Genomic DNA, 19895 nt, shown 5'->3' with positions numbered 1-19895 from the left:
TTAGGGCTTTTCCTGAAGGTGGGGAAAGACTTTAAGCCTTTTGCTGCCGACTGGATATTGGCATTTGTTAGCTGTTTGCCTACTGTTTATCCATAGGGGATCTATTACAAGTGCTCAAATGAACAGACAGCGCTGCAGCTAGCAGCTAACCAGGGGCTGCAGTTTCTTAGTTGTTATTTTTTTTTAATAAGCAAGAGGGAGCAGCAACATGACTGGTTCAATTACTGCTCTCCGACAAGAGAGGCTGAAGAAAAGTGCCAGGCCAAATCCCCCAGGTTTGTTCACCATCAACGAAGAGGATGAGCAGCAAAAGAACGGGAATTCCAAAAGACCAAAAGGTATGTCATGGCTCTGCAGCGTGTAAGGGCTGTGGGGGGAATATGCTGCACGGGAGGCACAACATTTTATTGGCTTTTCTGTCTTCTGTAGAGGGTCTGTAAGGGACTGGTGCAGTTTGGCAATGCATATTGGCACCCACAGATGCACTGTGCATTATAGGTATCTGTACTTAAATCCCTTGGATTGTTATGCAATAATCTACTTAGGATATGAAGAAAAAAATACTTTGCCTTATTAACCCCATTTTTTCCAGGAGGAGTAAGAGTCCTCTGTCATAAACATAGTGAATTTCCGTGTGTTTTCTTTGATTTCTGTGCACAATTTTGGATAAATACCTATTAAAAAGGTGAACATAGGCTTGGAGAATACAGAACGCAACATCAGCTTGTTACAGATGACAGCTTTGCCCAAGACAATGTGAAATCAGCAATACTTCCATTTGTGTGTGTAAGGGGCAGCCTGCCTTTGGCAGGGTATAAAAAATACACATTGGTAAAGTATGCTGATTTTGAGCAGTCTGACAAAAAAAAACCAACACCCAACCCAACCAACCAAAACCCCAACAAATTGTAACTACTAAAGAAAAAGATCTATGGTGTTTGGGGTAGGTGAGTGGTGGTGATGAAGGGGTACTGATGGCCACTGATTTATAACAGAGGTCTGTCAAGCCTGTGTAGCCGCTCTGTATCTTGTATCATGTAATTAATGTTTTCCACCTGGATCCTAGTGTTTAGATTCTGTTGGTCTGGCAGGGATCCCACACCTTAAAATTGTGACTAGAATTTTAAGTCTAATCATTACAATTGCTTTTCTTTTTTTGTGACCAAGTGATTTCATTTGTCTGAGCACTCCTTTTTGTGGTCTTCTAGGGGGTGTGTGTGGAAATTGTACCAGATTTAGTTTGTTTACAAAACAGATGTTAGTTTGTAGCCTCAAGACTGTTTCAAATTTCAGATATTACCACTTTACCATGTTACAGGAGAGGCTGACACGCATTTAAATAGCAAATTCATGGTATGTATATTTATTAGAGCTGAATCATTTACAGCTAACAGGTTATTTTCTTTTTCATGAAGGAAAAAGGTAGCTTGGTAGCTCTTACAAACAAATTTAGAACTTAGGGCTTTCTTGAGTTTGCAGATTATATTTTTTTCCTCAGAATAGTGAACAACCTGACAGATTTGGGCATCGTGATAAAAACAGATAATTGCTAGTCATTGTTAATGTCTCATGTGTTAGGGCCTTGTGTACATAGTTACTACAACTTCTGTGTATTTGAAACTGCCTATATGAAATGGAAATACAAACTCTAGTGTGGGGTTATTGAATTTTCAGTGTTTTATAAAGCATATTACTTTCCTCTATCACTTACTGGATGACTTCCAATGTCAATAGTCCACAAAGCTAAGAATCAGTATTTATAGTAATTTCGTTCTATGGCACTGATAGTTTCCCAGGGTGAAACCCCGCCTGTTGTAACTGAGATTCCATTTTTTATTATTCCTTTTTAAAAATCTTTCTGCTGTGAAATATAAGTAGAGAATTGTATACAGGAGCACAGACAACAACCTAAACAAGTGCATGTGATTTCGATAAGATAAAAATTTGGTGACTTACCTTAAATGCTCCCTGTGAGAAATACCATACGAGGCTGTACAAAGTATTTTGGAAGTATAATCATTTGTTTTTGGTTAACTAAATACTTAAAATGGCTCCTACTGTTTCTAGAATGCCATTTGCACACTAATGCATGTCATTATTTACCCTATTGTACATTTGAATGCATTATCAGTGGTTAGATAGAGCTGGAATGCCTGGTCATGGAGAGTGCAGGGTGGTGTTCTCCCTTACCAGTACCAAGCAAGGTGACTCCAGTGCACCTCTGAGAGGAAACATAAGATGTGTGATGGACCTCTGTAAGGCTTCCTCGAGTCTTCAGTTTGTTGCTCTGTTGCTACTTTACAGTGCTGCTCTCCTGTCCTCTTTGCTCAGCAAGCATCTGCAGCTTCTGAGAGGTTTCTTTTTTTCTTATTTCCCTTCAATCATGTGTTAAGTCAGCGTCATCTTCATAGGAGGTGGGACTATATATCTTCTTCTTCAGCAATTTCTATAATCATGCTGAACATTCAAAATCCAAGAGACCTACAATGACTCTGATACTCCAAAGCAATGGATCTAATACTCCAAAGTAATGAACCAGCTCTTTCTTCCATTAATACCATCACAAGTTTTAAAATAATCACAATTGCGTAGTTCAGATCTTCTCAGAATACTAAGACTTGGTTAGAGTTTGTATGAAAGTGTTTTTTTTGTCATTTGAGAAAAAATATTTATGTGGATCATGAAGTGACTAATATCTGTGAGATTTTCTGTGAATTAATTTTGATACCAGCCATTTCTTTTCTTGTCTTTGGCTGTCTATATTGTAATATGAGAAGTTTGGTAGGCAATGAGTTTGCTCCTCCAGAGTAAACAAATAATGAAATTGTATTTGTCAAAGATTTTTTTTTTTTATTGGATATATTAAAAACCTGCAGTGATCTTTGCAGCTACATGCTCCTGATACTTCCTTTCCTGTGATATGAATTGTATTCACTGCTGTTAGGAAAAAGTTCCCATGAGGATGGTGAGCCACTTGAACAGGTTGCCCAGGATGATAGTGGAAGACCCATCCCTGGAATTTTTTAAGTACAGGCTGGATGGGGCTCTGAGCCTGGTTTAGTGTGAAGTGTCCTGCCCATGGTAGAGCAGTTGGAACTGGATGGTCTTTGAGGTCCCTTCCAACCCTGACAATTCTGTGATTCTGTGAATTTAATGAAATTTTTAAGTGTGCCTACTCTCCTTCCACTGGAAGGGGAGGAATACCTTTTCAGACTAGTAATAATGTTGTGTTTCTAAAATTGTCATTTCAAGAGCATAGAAAAGTAAAGCTTATATTTTGGAATTAAAATTTTGAATAGTTAATAACTGAAATAGCTACCTTATGTGATTTATGGCAGATGAAAAATCTCAACCAACCCAACAATGGAATCCTTCACCTTCTAGTTTATGTAAAACTGATCAAGGAATTGTACCTCTAATCTGCTGAGTGCTGCTGCTTGCACAAAGCTAGACATACATGCTTTATGTCTGAGCAGTAGCACTGATTCTTTGTCATCTTGATTCTTTGGTGCATGGCAGTGATGTCTGTGATTAACAGCAAATCTTGCTGCTGTTGCATGGATGGTGATGTTTTTATGTGATGCCTGTTTCAGATGTAAGCTTTGTTCATCCATAGAAATCAGGGAGATGTCTTTCAACGTGATTGTTGATGTGTTTAATCTCAGGATTCTGCATGTATTGGGGAAATGTATATTCCTCATTAAACTCAGATTGCTAGCTTTTAATTCCATTGTTATTTTGCTGCTATATGTTTGTACCCAAACACAAACTTCAGATACCTGAAAGAAAAGGGGGTTTGGCATCTTCAAGGGCATTAAACTGATAGTCCTGGAAACTGAAACTGTATAGCTACAAAACAAGTACTGCATGGGGTGTGGAAGTGTAATCTTATCCCACGCTGTGGAGTTGGTGCCTCAGGCTGGATCTAGAATGACAGCTTGGTCTCTGGCTTTCAGCGCACTTTAAACCAGCAAAACCACCTGGGATGGTGGTTCTCCCAATGGGGCCTCCTGACGCTGGTCAGTAGCCTGGACGTCCAGTTTGTTTGGGCAGAAGAGTGAGCAGCTGTTAAAGTTTGGTGAACTGAATCACCAAAATCAAGTGTCGGAGGTTTTCATGGCAGTTGGTAGGCTTATCTTGCCCATCTCTATCTGGGGCAAGGTTAGGGGAAAGAGTGGGTGGAAGGAAAGAAAGGTACCAGTTCTCATTACAATGCTAGTTGTGTAAAAGGGTAGGACTGAGAAGCTGCACAATGTGGCTTGTCATTCTGCACCTTCCAGTGAGTTCTGCTAATATTTCTCTACACTTCCTCTTTCTGCTAGCCAAGGCCAGAAGGACATCCCAAAGTAGCTGTGATTTTTTTTGTTCTAGATTTTTTTTTAATGACTCTCAAAGTATCTGGCATATGCATGCTTTAAAAAAAAAAAAACTTATGCTGATTATTTAATTTGAAGCTGTACAGAAGGAAGTTGTTTTTTTCAGGAAGCTACTACCAAGCTGTCTCTTTTGTAGGATTTCATTGTTCATAGCTGTAGGTGCTGGGTAATATGAAAGAACTTATTAATAAAAAAGACAAAGAGATCCTATTATTTGCAATAAAGCAAAGAGACTGTGCTGGAAGTCTTGGGGATAGGAGGAAATATGTCTGCAAACCAGTCATGCAAATCTGATTTGTTCAGTCACTCTGGCTTTCAGACTGAAAGTCTCAGGTCTGAGGACTTGACTTGTAACACAGTCTGTTCATCAAAGTGTGTGCTGGGATTACTGAAAGTTTATCTGTGCTGGGTAAGAATCATTTTACATTTCTAGCTCAGCTCCGTGAGAGGAGGCTTCCACCACTGAATCTGGAGGATTGTGTTCACTATTTTTGTTGGAAGAAACAGCCTGTGATCTGTTCATGTGCTCAGGGAACATGCTTGAGAATTGAGTATGTAGATAGGAAAATTCCAAAAACGTACAACGCTGATGATCTTTAAAGTGTGTGATACTTGTTAAAATTAATTCGGGTTAACTTGGCACATGAACTGAGGATAATCTAACCAGGGAAAGACTGAATTTCGCTAAGGTAAGTTTTGTAAGTCAACTGAGTTATTTTGACCAAGATATAAATGATAACATAGTATTCATCAGAGCTGTCCGTGGGAGAACAGGGTGCTGTATTTGGTTACTGTGCTTGCTGTACAGAATGCTTGGTGAAGTTGTGAAAAGATTGGAGTTCGGTTTAATTTGGACAACTCTCAAAAAAGCTTTATATATCATAGTAAGAAATACCACTCATGAAGGATTGATAGCAGGCAATGGAGTTTCTTCCTTAGTCACCGTTGCTACTGTAAAAGTGTCAGCTTTAAAAGCCTTGAACTTGGAATATGATTCCAACTGTGGGAAAAATACATGAAAAAGGAATGCGGGTTTATGGTCATTTCTTATGAGAGAGAGGGAAACCTGGAAAGTGGTGGATCTGACCAAGGATCTTGAAATTCTCTGAGGTCATGTTGTATTAGGTTTTTTTTTTTCCTTGAAAATATGCAAATAATACTCTTTCAAGGGCCTTACACAGTAACATGCCATTGGAATAAGATGACAGTAAGAATTAATAGAGCTCTGTGCCACATTACACATGCTTGGGCAGTGCCATGGCTTTATTTTGCAATGGGAAGATGAGACAGCACCTAAGCATGTCTTTTTAAAAGAAATATGTTGCATTTAAATTCCCTGATGTTTTTGTGATTGTGGTGTTGTCAAGAGTCTTGGCACTCTTGCTGCTGCTTGTAAGTGTTCTCAGAAACCACTGCATGCATTCACTCCTGCAAAGTTGCCTTTGTATCCAGGTATATAGAAGTCTGGCTTTATTTTTAAGAGGGAGTCTTTTACTTGTCATATTGAACTCCAGAGAGATTAATGAGCACTAGCCTAGAGTGTTGCTTCTGGCCATAAGCAAGTGATGATGGAACTCTACTTGTTACAGGGCTCAGCTGAATCAGTAGGAGTACATCACTTTTCTTCCTGCACAAACTCACACATTCTTTGCTTACTCAGCTACCCACAGAGTACTTTTTGTGCCTTTCCCCCCCCCCCTGCTTTTTCAAATTCAATCTGCACTTTACAACTGAAGAACTTGTTTTTCTGGTATTTGAGAATTAAAAGTTCTAAGTGAAAACCATCTCAAAAGATTTTTATATTATTATCAGAAGTCTCTTCAGGAATGACCTGTGCTTTTTTAAAGCCATGTTAAGGAATTGTTTAACCCTGTTAAAAGTCTTCCCAAAGTTAGGACACATCAGTATTGTGCCAGGAGAACAAAATGCCACAATGATGGATGCAGTTTGCTGTATGGTAATGAACTACCTTCACCCACTGAAGTTGTGTGTTGTAGTGCACTGTTTTTGCAGCCAAGCACTACTTGAAACTAATACAAGTTTCACCTGCATTGAGTTGAAGCATGATACAAGTAGATGCACATATCTGTGGTTCAGATGTGTATAATGAAGGTGAGGGAGGCAACAGGCAATGTTTAAAAATAAAATGCAGCTGAAACGTCAGAAATGCAATTATGGAGTGCTTTAGAGCTTGAGCTTTCACATCTTGTTGCTGTGAGATAAAATATTTTTCTCTTTCAGAGAAGTGGAATCACATTTACCAAATTAATCTCATTGACTTACAGGTTTGACTGTGACAGACGTTGAGTTGCTAAATTATCCCAAACCCACCTTAGTGAACTGTATGTATAGATGTACTGTAACTGGTCGGTCAGGCTTTAGGTGGAAATGAGTAGGGATAGCATGCAAGTTGTTTTCATTTTATACTAGAAGTTTCAAATTTCACTTGAATATTAGCTTCACTTTCTCCTTTAAATGATTAACTTGCTGATAGTGGCAAGAATAAAGAAAACTCCAGTAGGCAAGTCACTGCAGCTTAACCTGAATGCAGGTTTCTCCAGAAAGTAGATTTTTTTTCCCCCTGTATTGGAAAGGGAGACAACAGGTTTCTGTCAGGCTATGCCAGTGAAAGCTGAATTGTTCTGTGTGTTTGCACTGGGGAACTTCTGTTTTGAACTAGAATAATACCTTCTGTAGCTTCAATAAGATAATAGTACAAGATCTTCTCTGTTAAACTGTTTGCCAGATTAAAAGTCCATTGAAATTTTTGTTCCTTTTAATTAATGCTGGGCAAACAGATTGTCTTCTAATTGTTTCAGATTTGTTGAAGCCTAGTTTTGCTCTGTAGAGGCAATACAGTTTTTTCTCAGGAATTAGCTATGCTTCTGTACATTTGAGTCCGTGTCTAATTTATACAGTTTATCTGTGCAGATGTCAACAAGGGGAACTGGATTTGCAATCAGGAGTTGAGCAAATAAAGCAAAGTTATCTGCTGACACTGGTGAGAAACAAAATACGTGAAATAGCCATGATTCCATATCACAGAAATCTTCCAGTTAATGCCCTACACTTAGGAATAAAAATTTAGCTAGTTGAAGCACTCATTCTTTTCTGGTGCTAGTATATATACAGCTAGCTTCAGGGAAAGTAGGAATTTCCTGTTACAAGTCAGAGTTGTGGATTTACAATTGGTTCTTAACCTCAGTAAATGGTTCTCAGTAGTGTGTGTTAGAGGTCAAACTTAATGCTTGTCTTGGAAGAAGAGTCAAAGAGTCAGTTTGCTTAGGAGTTGAGAGTTACCCAAAACCTTAAGAACCCAGAAGAAATGCTTATGGTACTGGAAGTCCCAGAAGGGACTTGATATACCTGCAGACTGAATTTGTAGTTTGGTTGTTGGCCACCTGTTCTTCAGTCTTTATTTCTCTTGTTTAATACTCTATAGACTGAACCTCCACTCGAGCCTAGCAATTAGCCTAGTCCTTTACGTGGAGGTTGTTTGTATTTTACTTGTTTATATATTATTATTTTTTTCACAGTCAACTTTCTCCTGGGTCTTCCTCTTGCATCTGCAGCATATGTAGGAACAGCTGTCCTCCCACAATCTGACATGCCAGGTACAACTTCTCACAGATCTCTGTGATCTGCCACTGATTTTTTTTTTGTTGTTTGTTTGGCCTTGAAGGGTTGTCAAATGAGGCTGGTGCCACTGCACACCGTTGCAGCCAGGAAGTACTCCGGTGGGTGTAGTTTTTGTCTTCAGAAGAGCCCTGCTGCAGCCTAGTACCATAGACACATCCTATTGCATGGTATGCTGTGCTAGAAATGTGTTCTATCCTTAGGAGCAAAGATGCCTCCTAAAGGATGTGAGGGTAGTGGATGACATGGAAGGCATTAAGAAGAATTATCTTTGTGCTGGGAGACAGTAAGGAAAAGGAGTGAAGAAGTATTATACACTTCCAAAAACAACATTTCTGCACAAATGCCTGAATTTTAATTTAATTGATGGGAAAGCCAATTGTATCCTGGGCTGCATCAAGAGAAGCGTGGCCAGCAGGTCAAGGAAGGTGATTCTCCCTCTCTACTCCACCCTAGTGAGACCCCCACCTGGAGTACTGTGTCCAGTTCTGGAGTCCCTATTACAAGAAAGATATATATGTGCGGGAACATGTCCAGAGAAGTGCCACCAGGATGATCAGAGGGCTGGAGCACCTCACCTATGGAGACAGACTGAGTTGGGGTCGTTCAGTGGGAGAAGAGAAGGCTCTGAGGAGACCTTATTGTGGCCTTCCAGTATCTGAAGTGGGCCTAAAGAAAGGTGTTGAGGGACTTCTTGGGATGTTGGGTAGTGACAGGACTTGGGGGAATGGAGCAAAACTAGAAGTGGGTAGATTCAGATTCGATGTTAGGAAAAAGTTCCCATGAGGATGGTGAGCCACATGAACAGGTTGCCCAGGGAGATGGTAGAAGACCCGTCCCTGGAATTTTTTAAGGCCAGGCTGGATGGGGCTCTGAGCAACCTGGTTTAGTGTGAGGTGTCCCTGCCCATGGCAGAGGGGTTGGAACTAGGTGATCTTTGAGGTCCTTTACAACAATGACAATTCTGTGAATATGATCATAGTGATGATTCCTGGGCAGTGACAGTCAGACTGGTTGAAAGTTCAGTGAAAGGTCTTGGACCTAAAAATCTTGTAACATCCTAAAACATACTCTTAAGTGTGCTGAAGAAGTTGGTTTTCCCAGTCTTGAATTGCAGATCTTTTTCAGCTTTGTTTTAAACTCCTACACTGGCAAGGTTTATTATAGAAGTGCTGACAGAACTTGATTCAGGCTGGTGTACAAAGCTATCTTGTTTCTCAATTCTGCTTCAGAGAGCTTTTTGGAAAGCTGTTTTGGAAATGCAGGTTTATCCAGTTACCCGCCCTTGAGATGAGAAGTCATCCTTTTATGCAGCCAGTTCTAGTGTTGGTTTTGTTTGGTTTTTTGTTTTTTTTTTTTTCAAAGTCAGTTTCTTCATTGCCTGCATGCTGACTAATGCACTGATGAACATTACAATACTAAATTTTGGCTAGTATACTAAGACACCATGAATGACATCAAACGTGTCTGAGCTGTTTTGGAAGATAGAAGTGTCACGTCAGTGGCATTTGCACTTGTTTATACTTGAGCACAGCAGTGGCAGCATGGTGGAAAACAAACTGCTGAACCGTCTTGCCTGTCATTCCCTCTTTATTGTAACTGTTATTTCATTGAGGAAAGTGCACCACATCTTGGACATGGAATCTGCACAAGCTTCAGGCAATACTACTTTAACATTTTGTGTGCATTCCCTTTCACTGGAAAATGCGAAACATGTTTACCTCATTCTTTTATTCCCTACAGCAAAGGAAGAAAAAAAATTTGTGTTTAAAAAAATTGCTGCAAAGAGGGTAAAGGGGTAAAGAAAAGGCAGATGGCAGTAGCCATCTGTAAACCAGAAAAGGACAACAGTAACCAGCTGCTGAGTGAGATATTGGCAATAAAATCAGGCTATAGACCAAGCAGCTTGTGTTTGTTGTTGTGCCTGGGTTATCAGTATTTTGACGTTTTTTCACACTTACAATCTGTCTTTTCTGAAATATTCCATAATGTATTTATTTACTTTTGTGCCAGGAACTTTTTTCACCAAGTTATTCTCAACTTTAAGAAACACAGCTGTCAAGTACTTTGGGTTCAGGGAGTTTCTGTGAGCCTCATTGGTCCTGTAAGTTGCCTGGATTGCTGCTGTAAACCACATCTCAGATGTTCAGTTATCAGTGAAGGCTGTATGCAAAGTAGCTTTGCTTTTTCACTGCAATATGTTCGACATAAATCTTTGGAGTCAATAACAAATGCAGAGCAGAGGAAAACGGTACAATGAAGACTGTGATGCTCACACCATGGTGATGCTAATGGATGCCTCTTTTTTCTGTTATACTTTTGTTTAATCACTGCTCTTACAGATTTCACTTGTTTGTGCCATCTGCATGATGAGCAACATTCCAAGGCTGAAATATTTAAGTTGACAGTATGATGATTTGATCTTCTGAGGAATGGAGACATCTCCGTGATTACAGTGTAGTTCTGAATAGTCTCCTGACCCCCAGGGTTTGTAGAAGTGATTTATGTTCATCCTAACCCTGCAAACAGACCTTGGTATTGCCTGGCTGTAAACAGGAGTTCATTGTGCTTTGCTGCTGCTAGCAGTTCCCTTTAATGAATGCTCAGTGAAGATTTAGCTTAAATTTTGAGCAAGTGCTGTTCTCTGGTCTTTCTCTTTATGTTCCAGGCTTTGATTATGGAGTTTTCATAAATTTGTCCTGGGATTCTTTTTCAAAAAATATCTAGATAATTGCCAGGTGCAAGCTCTTGTCACTAATCTAGTCCCAGGTAGTGAAGTTCTAGCTTCTTTTTTTTTTTTTTTTTTGCTATAAATCAAGGCCAAAAAAAATCTGCTGATGAAATATGGAAGTCTGCAGACCAATTTTCAGTGCAGTTCTCTGGCAGAGGCATATATGTCAAGATGTCTTTGACCTCTTTTGGTTGTGGTTTGTGTTGTTGGTTTGGGTTTGGTGTTTTGTTTGTTGGGTTCTTTTGTTGTTTTCTTGTTGTTATTGGTTTTCAAGTAGGGGAAACAACAATATGGCCTTGTAAACTTGACCTGGTAAATTACTAAAAGGTTTAAGAAGAAGGCCTGTGTTAGTGAGAGGTTGCTGTCATCTGTAAACGTTCACTCTTGCTTGCCCTTGGCCTGACTCCTAGGAGAGTGGCTTGATGCATTGCAACCAGTGAGTCACTTAAAGGGGCACCTGCTCTTGAAACCAGAGAAGCTGACAGCTGTAGAAAGAAACAATGTAGGCAGCAACCTGCAGAGCAGGTCTTCTTTTCTTAGGGATGTTAGTAATATCTCTTTTGTCAGTCCTTCAAGAGAGCCAAGATATTTCTTATAAAGAAGTTGTAGAATAATTAAAGTAGGTTGGTAGAGTTACTGCGAGTTACTGCATACCAAAAAATGGGATGTTCTATGGAGTAAGCAGGATCCAACAGCTGTAATTCAAAGTAAGATTTTGAATTTTTCTCTCAGTTACAAAACCTTTTGTAACGCGTGCATCTGTGTGGGGCCATTTATTTATTTTTAAAGCCTTTGTTCTTCCTCATTCTCAACTAATTCTCTGCCACAGACTGTCCAATCTGATCTGCTCACTTTGGTGGACTGAAGAAATGTGAAGGTACAGCAAGATAGGCGAAGGGTGTGCAAGAGTCATAAAGACAAGAGAAGACGTAACAATGTAAATATGGAGTCGTTCTTCACTAGAAAGGGGGCTTGGCAGTTTTTTGAGTTTTGAAGCAATTGTCTTCTGAGGCTGGTTATTGGAAAACCCAGTTACTGATTAACACTCCTTCTGAGACCCGTGTTGCAAAGACTGCCTTTGCACATGAAAATTCTTGTGACTTAGAAAATAACCAGTGATAAATATCACGTCTGGTAACCTTTACAGCAACAATCTCTGTTTCCTTCTCTGGGGAGGAGAAACTTGGGCTTTGCAGGGCATCCAAACAATAGTGATTATAATGAAAGTCTTCCCATCTGACTCAAGTATTTCAGGCTGCAGGGATTATTGGATATTACTCTCTGGAAAAACTGCCAGCCAGTGAGACTAATTACTTGTGACTGAGCAACACTGGACCTGCTTCTCATTCTTTGCACAGTGTTTTCTCTCTTTCTTTGTCACAACTTATTTGATTAACCTTTTGCTTGGCTCCTCATTAAATTAAAACAGCATCAATTATATACTCCAAAAATGTTTCCTATGTAGTATATCATATATATGTTTGTGATATATATCTGTATATCTATATGTCACTGTGTCTATCTAAAGATGTAGATATATTACAATTTAAAAAAAAAAATTACAAAATGACAACAATGTTTTTTGCCTGTAAATCTTTTGAGAAGACTTTGCTACTTGCAGGTATTAAAAGATGTTGTGAAATCACTGTCTGCATATGCTTAAACTTTCACTCTCTGTTGTGCTTTTGGATCTTTAACTGGGAAAATCCAATGAAATCTGGCTTTCCTTTTTCGTAACACACTGCTGTGCAATGCAAAATGCTGAAGCCACCTTCCAAATACCTTTATTTTGTGCTGCTCTAAAGTAGTGTGGTGCTGAATTATGTTTGATGCTGTGCTTTTTAAGGAGGGAAAAATAAAATAGGATAGTAAGAAGGAGTATATTGGTGTCCTGCATGCTTTCAAGGTTTATTGCAACTTTGTGCTGAATGAGAAATTAATTTGTGTTGGATACAACTCACTGCTTAGTGAGGAGCATAGAGGCTTATGATAATCAGCAGTGGGGCCTTCTCTGCTGCTTCCCCCATGCTGTACTCTGTGACCTGTCTGTGCAGGGCTAGCTTTGGTCAGAGCAGCTCAGGCACTGATGCCTGCAGAGTAGGGCTTTTTACATGGGTTGCTTCTGTAGCATGTTGATTGTGATCCGCTGAGCAATAGCTTTAATGTGCCAGTAGAGCCAAAACTGTGTGTGCTGAGGTGTTGGTGGCCAGGCAGTTGGCAGTGGCCAGGCAGTTGGCAGCCATAGATAACTCTACAAATAGATGAATATTGAATTGTAGTCTACTGTCACAACTAGAATGATGTCCTATGGTAGCAGTTTGAGCCCACCTGTCGAAGGGCTGGAGTAATTCAGTTTATGAACACTGAAAAGTTAAACTTCACATGTGCTTCCTTCTCTTGGATCTTAAAGGTCTAAATGTCTTCCAAAGGTCTTTTAATAAAGGCCTTTCTGAATAGAAGCTGAAACTGAAAACTGGAAAAACCCACAGTTTATTGACCTTGGAGTATTTAGAGTATTGCACAAGATAGTTTCAGGTGAATGGCTTGCACTTTTCAGAGCTTCAGGTGTTTTGCAGGGCTGTAATCCTGTCCTGTGTAATTGTAAGTCATGCATAGTACAGAGCAGAGCCTGTCACAAGAAGATGTTCTGTGTGTGGGAAATGTAAAGGAGGTGTTTGGCAAGAAGATGCATGGTAAGACTTGTGCAAAAACCATTAAAAAGGCTGGGCCAACTTTGTTTCTATTGTAATTCTTCTGAAGTGAAATAAATCGAAAAAGTAGTGAATCTGACCTCCTTTTTCAGGCTTAGAGCACTTTTTCTTTTAGTAATGGACTGAAAGCACTTATTGCCCTGTTCTGTCTGTCTTACTGAACTGAAGTGCGTTTTGCAAGTAAACAATTAGTAGTCTAACTCTTGCTTGAAAGAAGTAACCATACAGTAGTGACAGGCCTAGAGGAAATGGTTTGAAGCTGCACCAGGGGAGATTCAAACTGGATGTTAGGAAACATTTCTTCACTGAAAAGGTTATTAAATATTGGAATGGTCTGTCCAGGGCAGTGGTGGAGTCACCGTCCCTGGAGGTTATTTAAGCAGCATGTGGACCTGACGCTTAGGGATGTGGTTTAGTGTTGACCCTTCAGGGCTCGATTGAGGGTTGGACTGGATGATCTTTGAGGTCTTTTCCAACTGGATGTATTCTGTGATTCCATATCCATTTCAAAGAAAGAGAAAGCTTCCAAGGAGAGATTTAAGCTGTAACCCGAAAGCTGCGTTGAAGAAACAGGTGCAAGTTTCTCATCAGCCTTTGAATCCCAGATCTGTTTATCTTTTGAGTTAATGATGGGTCTGTACATCCTGCTGTCACATTCAGTCATATCTCAAAATAATAAAAGTATAAAAAATTTTGTAATTTTGCACTGGAATAGTTAAAAAAAAAATCCTTTCTTGGAAAATAGGGAATTGTTATATTATTTGGTGACTTGTAGAAAGAGAGTTTGGAGCAGGGCAGCTGTAAAATGCTCTGAATCACCCCTTCCCTTAGTCAGGGTTGAGGCAAGCTGGCAGGACTGCAGGCAGTGATGCTCCAGCACAGCCTGCTATTGCTTGTGTGTAAAAACAAAAGGCTTCAGTCCTGAAGTACTCAGCCTGCTACTTGTCAGAGAGCAGGGCTCCATAGGATTTAATGGGAAAATAAGAGTGTCTGGTACAGGGAAGATGGACATTACAAAGGATTATTCCGATTCTGGTTTAACTGTATTTTTTATTCCTGAAATCTTGCCTTTTCATAATTCATGTTTCTTTGTTGAAATGGTTACTTACCTGTTTTTCCCAGAAAAATTGCACTGTTTACTCGGAGTAGCATGCATTTTTGTACCGCTAGCTCTTCAGACTTCTCATGTGCTTCAGTTTCCCAAAGATCAAAGCTGCATTTATGAGAACTGGACAGACATGATGCTGGACTATGTCCAGATTCCTTGGGTTTGTTCTTACAAAATTGGCAGTAAATGTCTAGTGAGTTTTGCAGCCATACCATAAATTTGCTGCACTGCTTAAATCTATGGGGACCTGGCACTGGATTCAACTCTGCTGCATCATGAGTCAAGAGAAACTGGTGTTAAATTGATGGGTTGTGAATGTCATGCAGTATATATGAAGTCAGCACTTTCAAACACAAAAGCTGTAAGCAACTACTGATGCAGTCAGTCTGTGCCTTAGAGATCATATCACAAAAAAAGTTAGGTGGTACACTCAATTCTTTCATGTGTAGTCTCTGAAGTCTGCATTATTTAATAGTGAACTGGTCCTAGAAGTTATTGGCTAGCTTTGGAGGCTTTTACAGGGTTTTTGTTTGTTTGTTGTTTTCTTTCTTTTGTTCTGTGCAAGTACTTTAACTTGTGCTAATGAGGCTACTGCTTTAAGACAAGGATTTGGCTGCAGCTTATGAACTGCCTAAAATAACACTTTGGGAAGTAATGAGGCTACCTACTCTCACTGCTGAATGAAGTGCTTAACTGCTGCATGATTGTTCAGGATTTATTCACTGCTCAGTAATTGCCATGTTTGATAGTGTAGCTCTGTTTTTAAATCTGTTCACCAAATTCCTCAGTTCAGAGCTGTTTCCTCAAAGAGTTGCCAGACAGACAGCTTAGCTAAATGCAGAAGAGACTGTTCTTTCCACAGCATTTTGTTTACTAAGAGAAAGGGGAACAGTGTGGAGGAAAGGTGCACCAGTAGACAAGGTGCATTTTCTGACAGCTCTCGCAGAGCAGGCATGCAGGTGTGTAGTCACATACAAATACAGATGTGCTTATAGCAAAAGTGAACTAGTAGTGTTTCACAAGGGGACATGAATACCATGGGTACTGGATGGCAGGTACACATGTTACATTTTGTGACACTACACTAAAACATTATTTTGGAATATGTGTGCGTTTCCTGAGGAAAATGGCCTCCTTTGAGCTGTTAGCTGAAGTTCCTCTGTCTTTGCAGTAACAACACCCTAGTGAAGCCAACTTTAGCTGCTGTTGCCTGCATTTGTAGGGAATTCAGAATTATGATAATAAATGTTTTTGGTTTTTTAACGCTAAAAGAAGATTATGACACTTCAAGCTTCTGGATTCAGCCCCTGTTTTCATTCTTACTGGTGAAGAAAACAGATGCTGCTGCTAAATGTTAACTTCATATACCTGAAGCTTGCCTATTTTTGCTCACAGTCAAAGACAGGACTCTCCTGACAGCCTTCTACTGAAGAGTGTATCAGATGTAATTGTTTACATAAATGTGTGGAATAACTCCCTAAGTTCACTCTTTCTCTAGCATAGTGGGTAGGAGTGAAGCAAATCTCAGACTCAAATTGCCTCATAACAATATTATTAATTTAAATAGCTGTGTTGGTTTGTTTGTGGGTTTTTTGTTTGTTTTTTCTTTTAATGTTGATTCTGTGGATATAGATTCATGGATTTATGGAATGGTTTGGGTTGGAAGGGACCTTAAAGATCATTCAACCCCCCCGCACCTTGGGCAGGGACACCCTCCACTTGACCAGACTGCTCAGTGCCTCATCCAACCTGGCCTTGAACACCGCCAGGGAGGGGGCATCCACAATGTCCGTGGGCAACTTGTTTCAGTGTCTCACCATTCTTACTGTAAAGAATTTCTTTCTAATATCTAGTGTAAGCCTATCTTCTTCAAGATTCAATCCATTTCCTCTCGTCCTATCACTATAAGACCTGATAAAATGTCCCTTCCTGGCTTTCTTGTAGGCCCCCTCAGATACTGGAAGGCTGCTATAAGATCTCCCTGGAGCCGCCTTCTCTCCAGCCTAACTGAAATCCAAATGTGTACAATTATATGAACTTTACTGTAGAAATGTTTGAAGCCAAAATGCTATGCTAAGAAAGTTCCATCACTAAAACTGTGTAATTATGGGGGGGGGAATGGGGGGGGGTGGAAATTTACACATTTGGATCACATTGCTGGACACAGAGGCCTTCCTTCTGCATCTGCTGAAACTTCTCGGACTACCTAGGTTATGTACAGGCCTTGTTCCTGGCAAGTGGCTCATGAGGGCTCAAAGAAAGATGTGTTGTTCCTCTTCCTGGAATGGGAACTGCAGAGCACTTCTGGTATCCATCAGCTGCCTGCCAATTGCCCTGCTTCTCTCTTCTTCTGGCTATACTTTGCTTTACGCAGCTTGTTCCAGGACAGCAGTGGAAGTGATTAAATTTTCAAAAAGGGCAGAAGGCATCTCTACATTGTTCTTCTTGGTTTTAAGCCATCACACTGCTGTTTTCAGTAAGTGCTCTGTGGAGCTTGGGAAGTGTTTTCAACATGAGAGATCTGCTCTTGGAGCACCAATGCTGCTAGTTAATTATTCTCTTTCATGTTCACATACATCACCCTATGCAGGGCTGCGTGGTACACGGAAAATAGACTTCTGCCAAAACATTTTAAAAAACTCTCACAAGCTACTAAGATTCACAAAGCTTTGCTTTTGTTTTGTTTTGTTAAGAAATGGAAGATAAATGCTTTTAAAGGTAATAGGATAAAGGAAGGACAGAGCTCACACAGTGAGCTGGGTGAGCAAAGACAACAGTACAGACAAGGAACCCTGACTTTTGCTTATTTTCATGCCGCTGTGAGTATTGACTTACACAGAAAAAAAAAAGTTAAACTGTGTTATTACTGCTATGATTCAGGGGCAAAAAGGAGGTAACTACTCATTCAGATTTTCAAGATTTTTTTCTGTTAATGTATTAAAAGAATTCCATTAGAATGTTGAATCTACAGTGGAAGCAAACGTCTTGTAAGGAGAGTTTTCAGTCCTGTAAATGTGATTGCCTCCTGGTTACCTACAAGAAAGAAATGAAAAATACTCATTTATGTTTTGATACATAAAGAATGGGCGGGGGGGGGGGGGGGGAGGAAATGAATAAATCTGTATATGCATGATACATAACTGATATGGTGATTTAGTATGCAGGCATTTATAGACACAAAGGAAAGAGTGACACTTCTATTTGCAGTTAATTGCACAGGATTATACAGTTCTCACAAATGTAAGCATTATAGACTCAGTGGCAGGGGGCACCAGGTTTCTAAACACCAAGCTATGTATAGTAGCTACAAGGTATGTATGTATCAGTGTTAAGACTTTGAAAAACTGTTGCACCAGTGGATTTGTCTTTTAATATTTCAGTTTAGGATCATATTTCCTGACAGTGGTCAATGTAATGAAAATCACAGTGAAGCAGAGGTATTCAAGGGAATATAACTGATGATGAACACCCCCACCTCCCCAAATGTTTCTTTGCTGCTATTTGACAACATTGGCTGAATTTAGGCAGTTTCAATATTAAGTGTCAACCTGCTGGAGTTTTCCTCATTAGGGTAGGCATCAGAAGTATATCCTTGGATTTTTCAGGGTTTCTTTAGATTTCTGGCACTTAGATTTTACTCCAAATCCTCTCCCTCATTATGAATACAGGTTAGAACAGAGCCAGCCTAAGGCTTTTGCATGTGATCCCCTAGGCATGCAATAGCCTTGTCAGAAACACAGAATGACAGGAGCACCAAGTCTTAGCTGACACTCATATAATTTCCATTTTCTTTTTTGTTCAGTGCTTTCTGTACTGAACCTTCTTAGAGACATGTCTAGAAAGTTAAGCAACAAGCTGTAACAGTGGCTTGCTCACTGAATACTGTACAGCTATCATATTACTCATTTTATAAGGACTGTGATGGTGTAGGCTAGTGCTCACACTTGTGAGGCTGATGATTGAACTTTAACTTGAGGGACTAGTTAAAGAGAAGTCTCCATATCTTCTGTTCTCCATTGCACTGATGTCAAGGAAGAAAGAATGGATGTAGTCTGGAGTGATAAGAATAAGTTGGTAGTATGTATAATTTGTATGTTTTAAGTGCTGGGTGGTTCACAGGCAGTTTAACAAGGCCCACTCTGAGTCAAGCCAGCTAGGGATGCAGGGTGGAGATTGTTCTTGTTTTACTGCTGCTCACATGGCTAAAGGTAAAGCCTTGCCCGCCAGTGTAGGGCAATCCTCTGCTAATCTGGGGAAATCCATTTTGTCTCGGTCAGTTGATACAGGTAACGATATCTTCACTCAGACTGAGCTTTCTTCCTTAGAGGTAACTTGGAGGATGGCATTAGAAAGAGAGGCAACTGTCCTTTCCACTGCAGAGATTAAAATGAGTTTCACAGTATTTTAATGAGAAATTTACAGTTGTCATTGTCCCAGTGCATCAAAGATCTGTTGAATGGAAATGGCTGAAGTTTATGAAGATGTCACTAGTTTGTTAATTCGTTTAACACATTAATTGCCTTCTGGTATCTACGGTATCATGGATAAGTGTGGTGAATGTTTGTTACTGCAGTGCTGTAACTCTTCTCCTTTGTTTCAAGATGCTGCCTTTTATCACAGAGTGTGGAATGGTGGAGAAAGATAAATTGTGAATTAGCCTGAAATGTGACAAGGAATTTAAGGAGGTCTGTCTGGCATGCTGTGCTGTGATCAGTCTTTGATCCCTCTGATCTTTACTTGTTTAGCTCTTCCATGTTATGTATTTTACCTGATCTAGAAAAAAACATCAGCTGTTAGCTTTTCCCAATCTCTGCAGAAAGAGAAGAGTAAGAAGAAACCTCATTTAGGAAACAATTGAGAAACTGCATAGGGGAAACATCTATCAAAGTTTGGGTCTGTGCTCTTGTAAAGTCAACTTTCTGTAATATTTCATGGCTATGGTTTGTTTTCTTTTGAAAATACCACCTTTTCTTTACCTGACCTTTTCATGCTGCACCAAGTATTTTAATACAGCCTTTCCCATATGTGTTGTGTGTATATACATGCATTCCAGCTCTGCATGGAGATAGCTTTCAGATGACTCTCTCTTTTAAACTCAGCTAAATAATGTTTATTAAGGATTAATGTCAAGGATGAAAATTAATTTTCCTCCCTCTTTTCAGCCCTGGCCTATCATGAAGGTTTAGTGCCTAACCCTTCCCTGCAGCAGAGCTGCTCAGTCTTCATGGCCTAAATGTATCTAGGGCATTCTGCAGCAGCTCTAGCACACTGTGCAGCTATTTTTGGCAAGTAGCTTTTGTCTGGCAGTGCTAGAGAAGGAAGGCATATGCTCA

The 19895-nt window shown here is 39.8% G+C and overlaps 1 protein-coding gene across 1 annotated transcript in view; it reads left to right on the top strand.

The window, feature by feature from the left end:
• The first annotated feature begins 208 nt into the window (after nt 1–208).
• Nucleotides 209–19895, top strand: part of MAP7 (microtubule associated protein 7) — a 105053-nt gene continuing 85366 nt past the window's right edge. Inside the window, exons 1-2 of the mRNA XM_054393466.1 lie at nt 209–338; nt 7913–7990. Coding sequence (XP_054249441.1) covers nt 209–338; nt 7913–7990 — 208 coding nt within the window. The remainder of the gene's footprint in view (nt 339–7912; nt 7991–19895) is intronic.

The sequence above is a fragment of the Indicator indicator genome, chromosome 2 (genome assembly GCF_027791375.1).
Source record: "Indicator indicator isolate 239-I01 chromosome 2, UM_Iind_1.1, whole genome shotgun sequence".
In the NCBI taxonomy this organism is placed as follows: domain Eukaryota; kingdom Metazoa; phylum Chordata; class Aves; order Piciformes; family Indicatoridae; genus Indicator; species Indicator indicator.
This window is presented reverse-complemented; position numbering and strand designations above follow the sequence as displayed.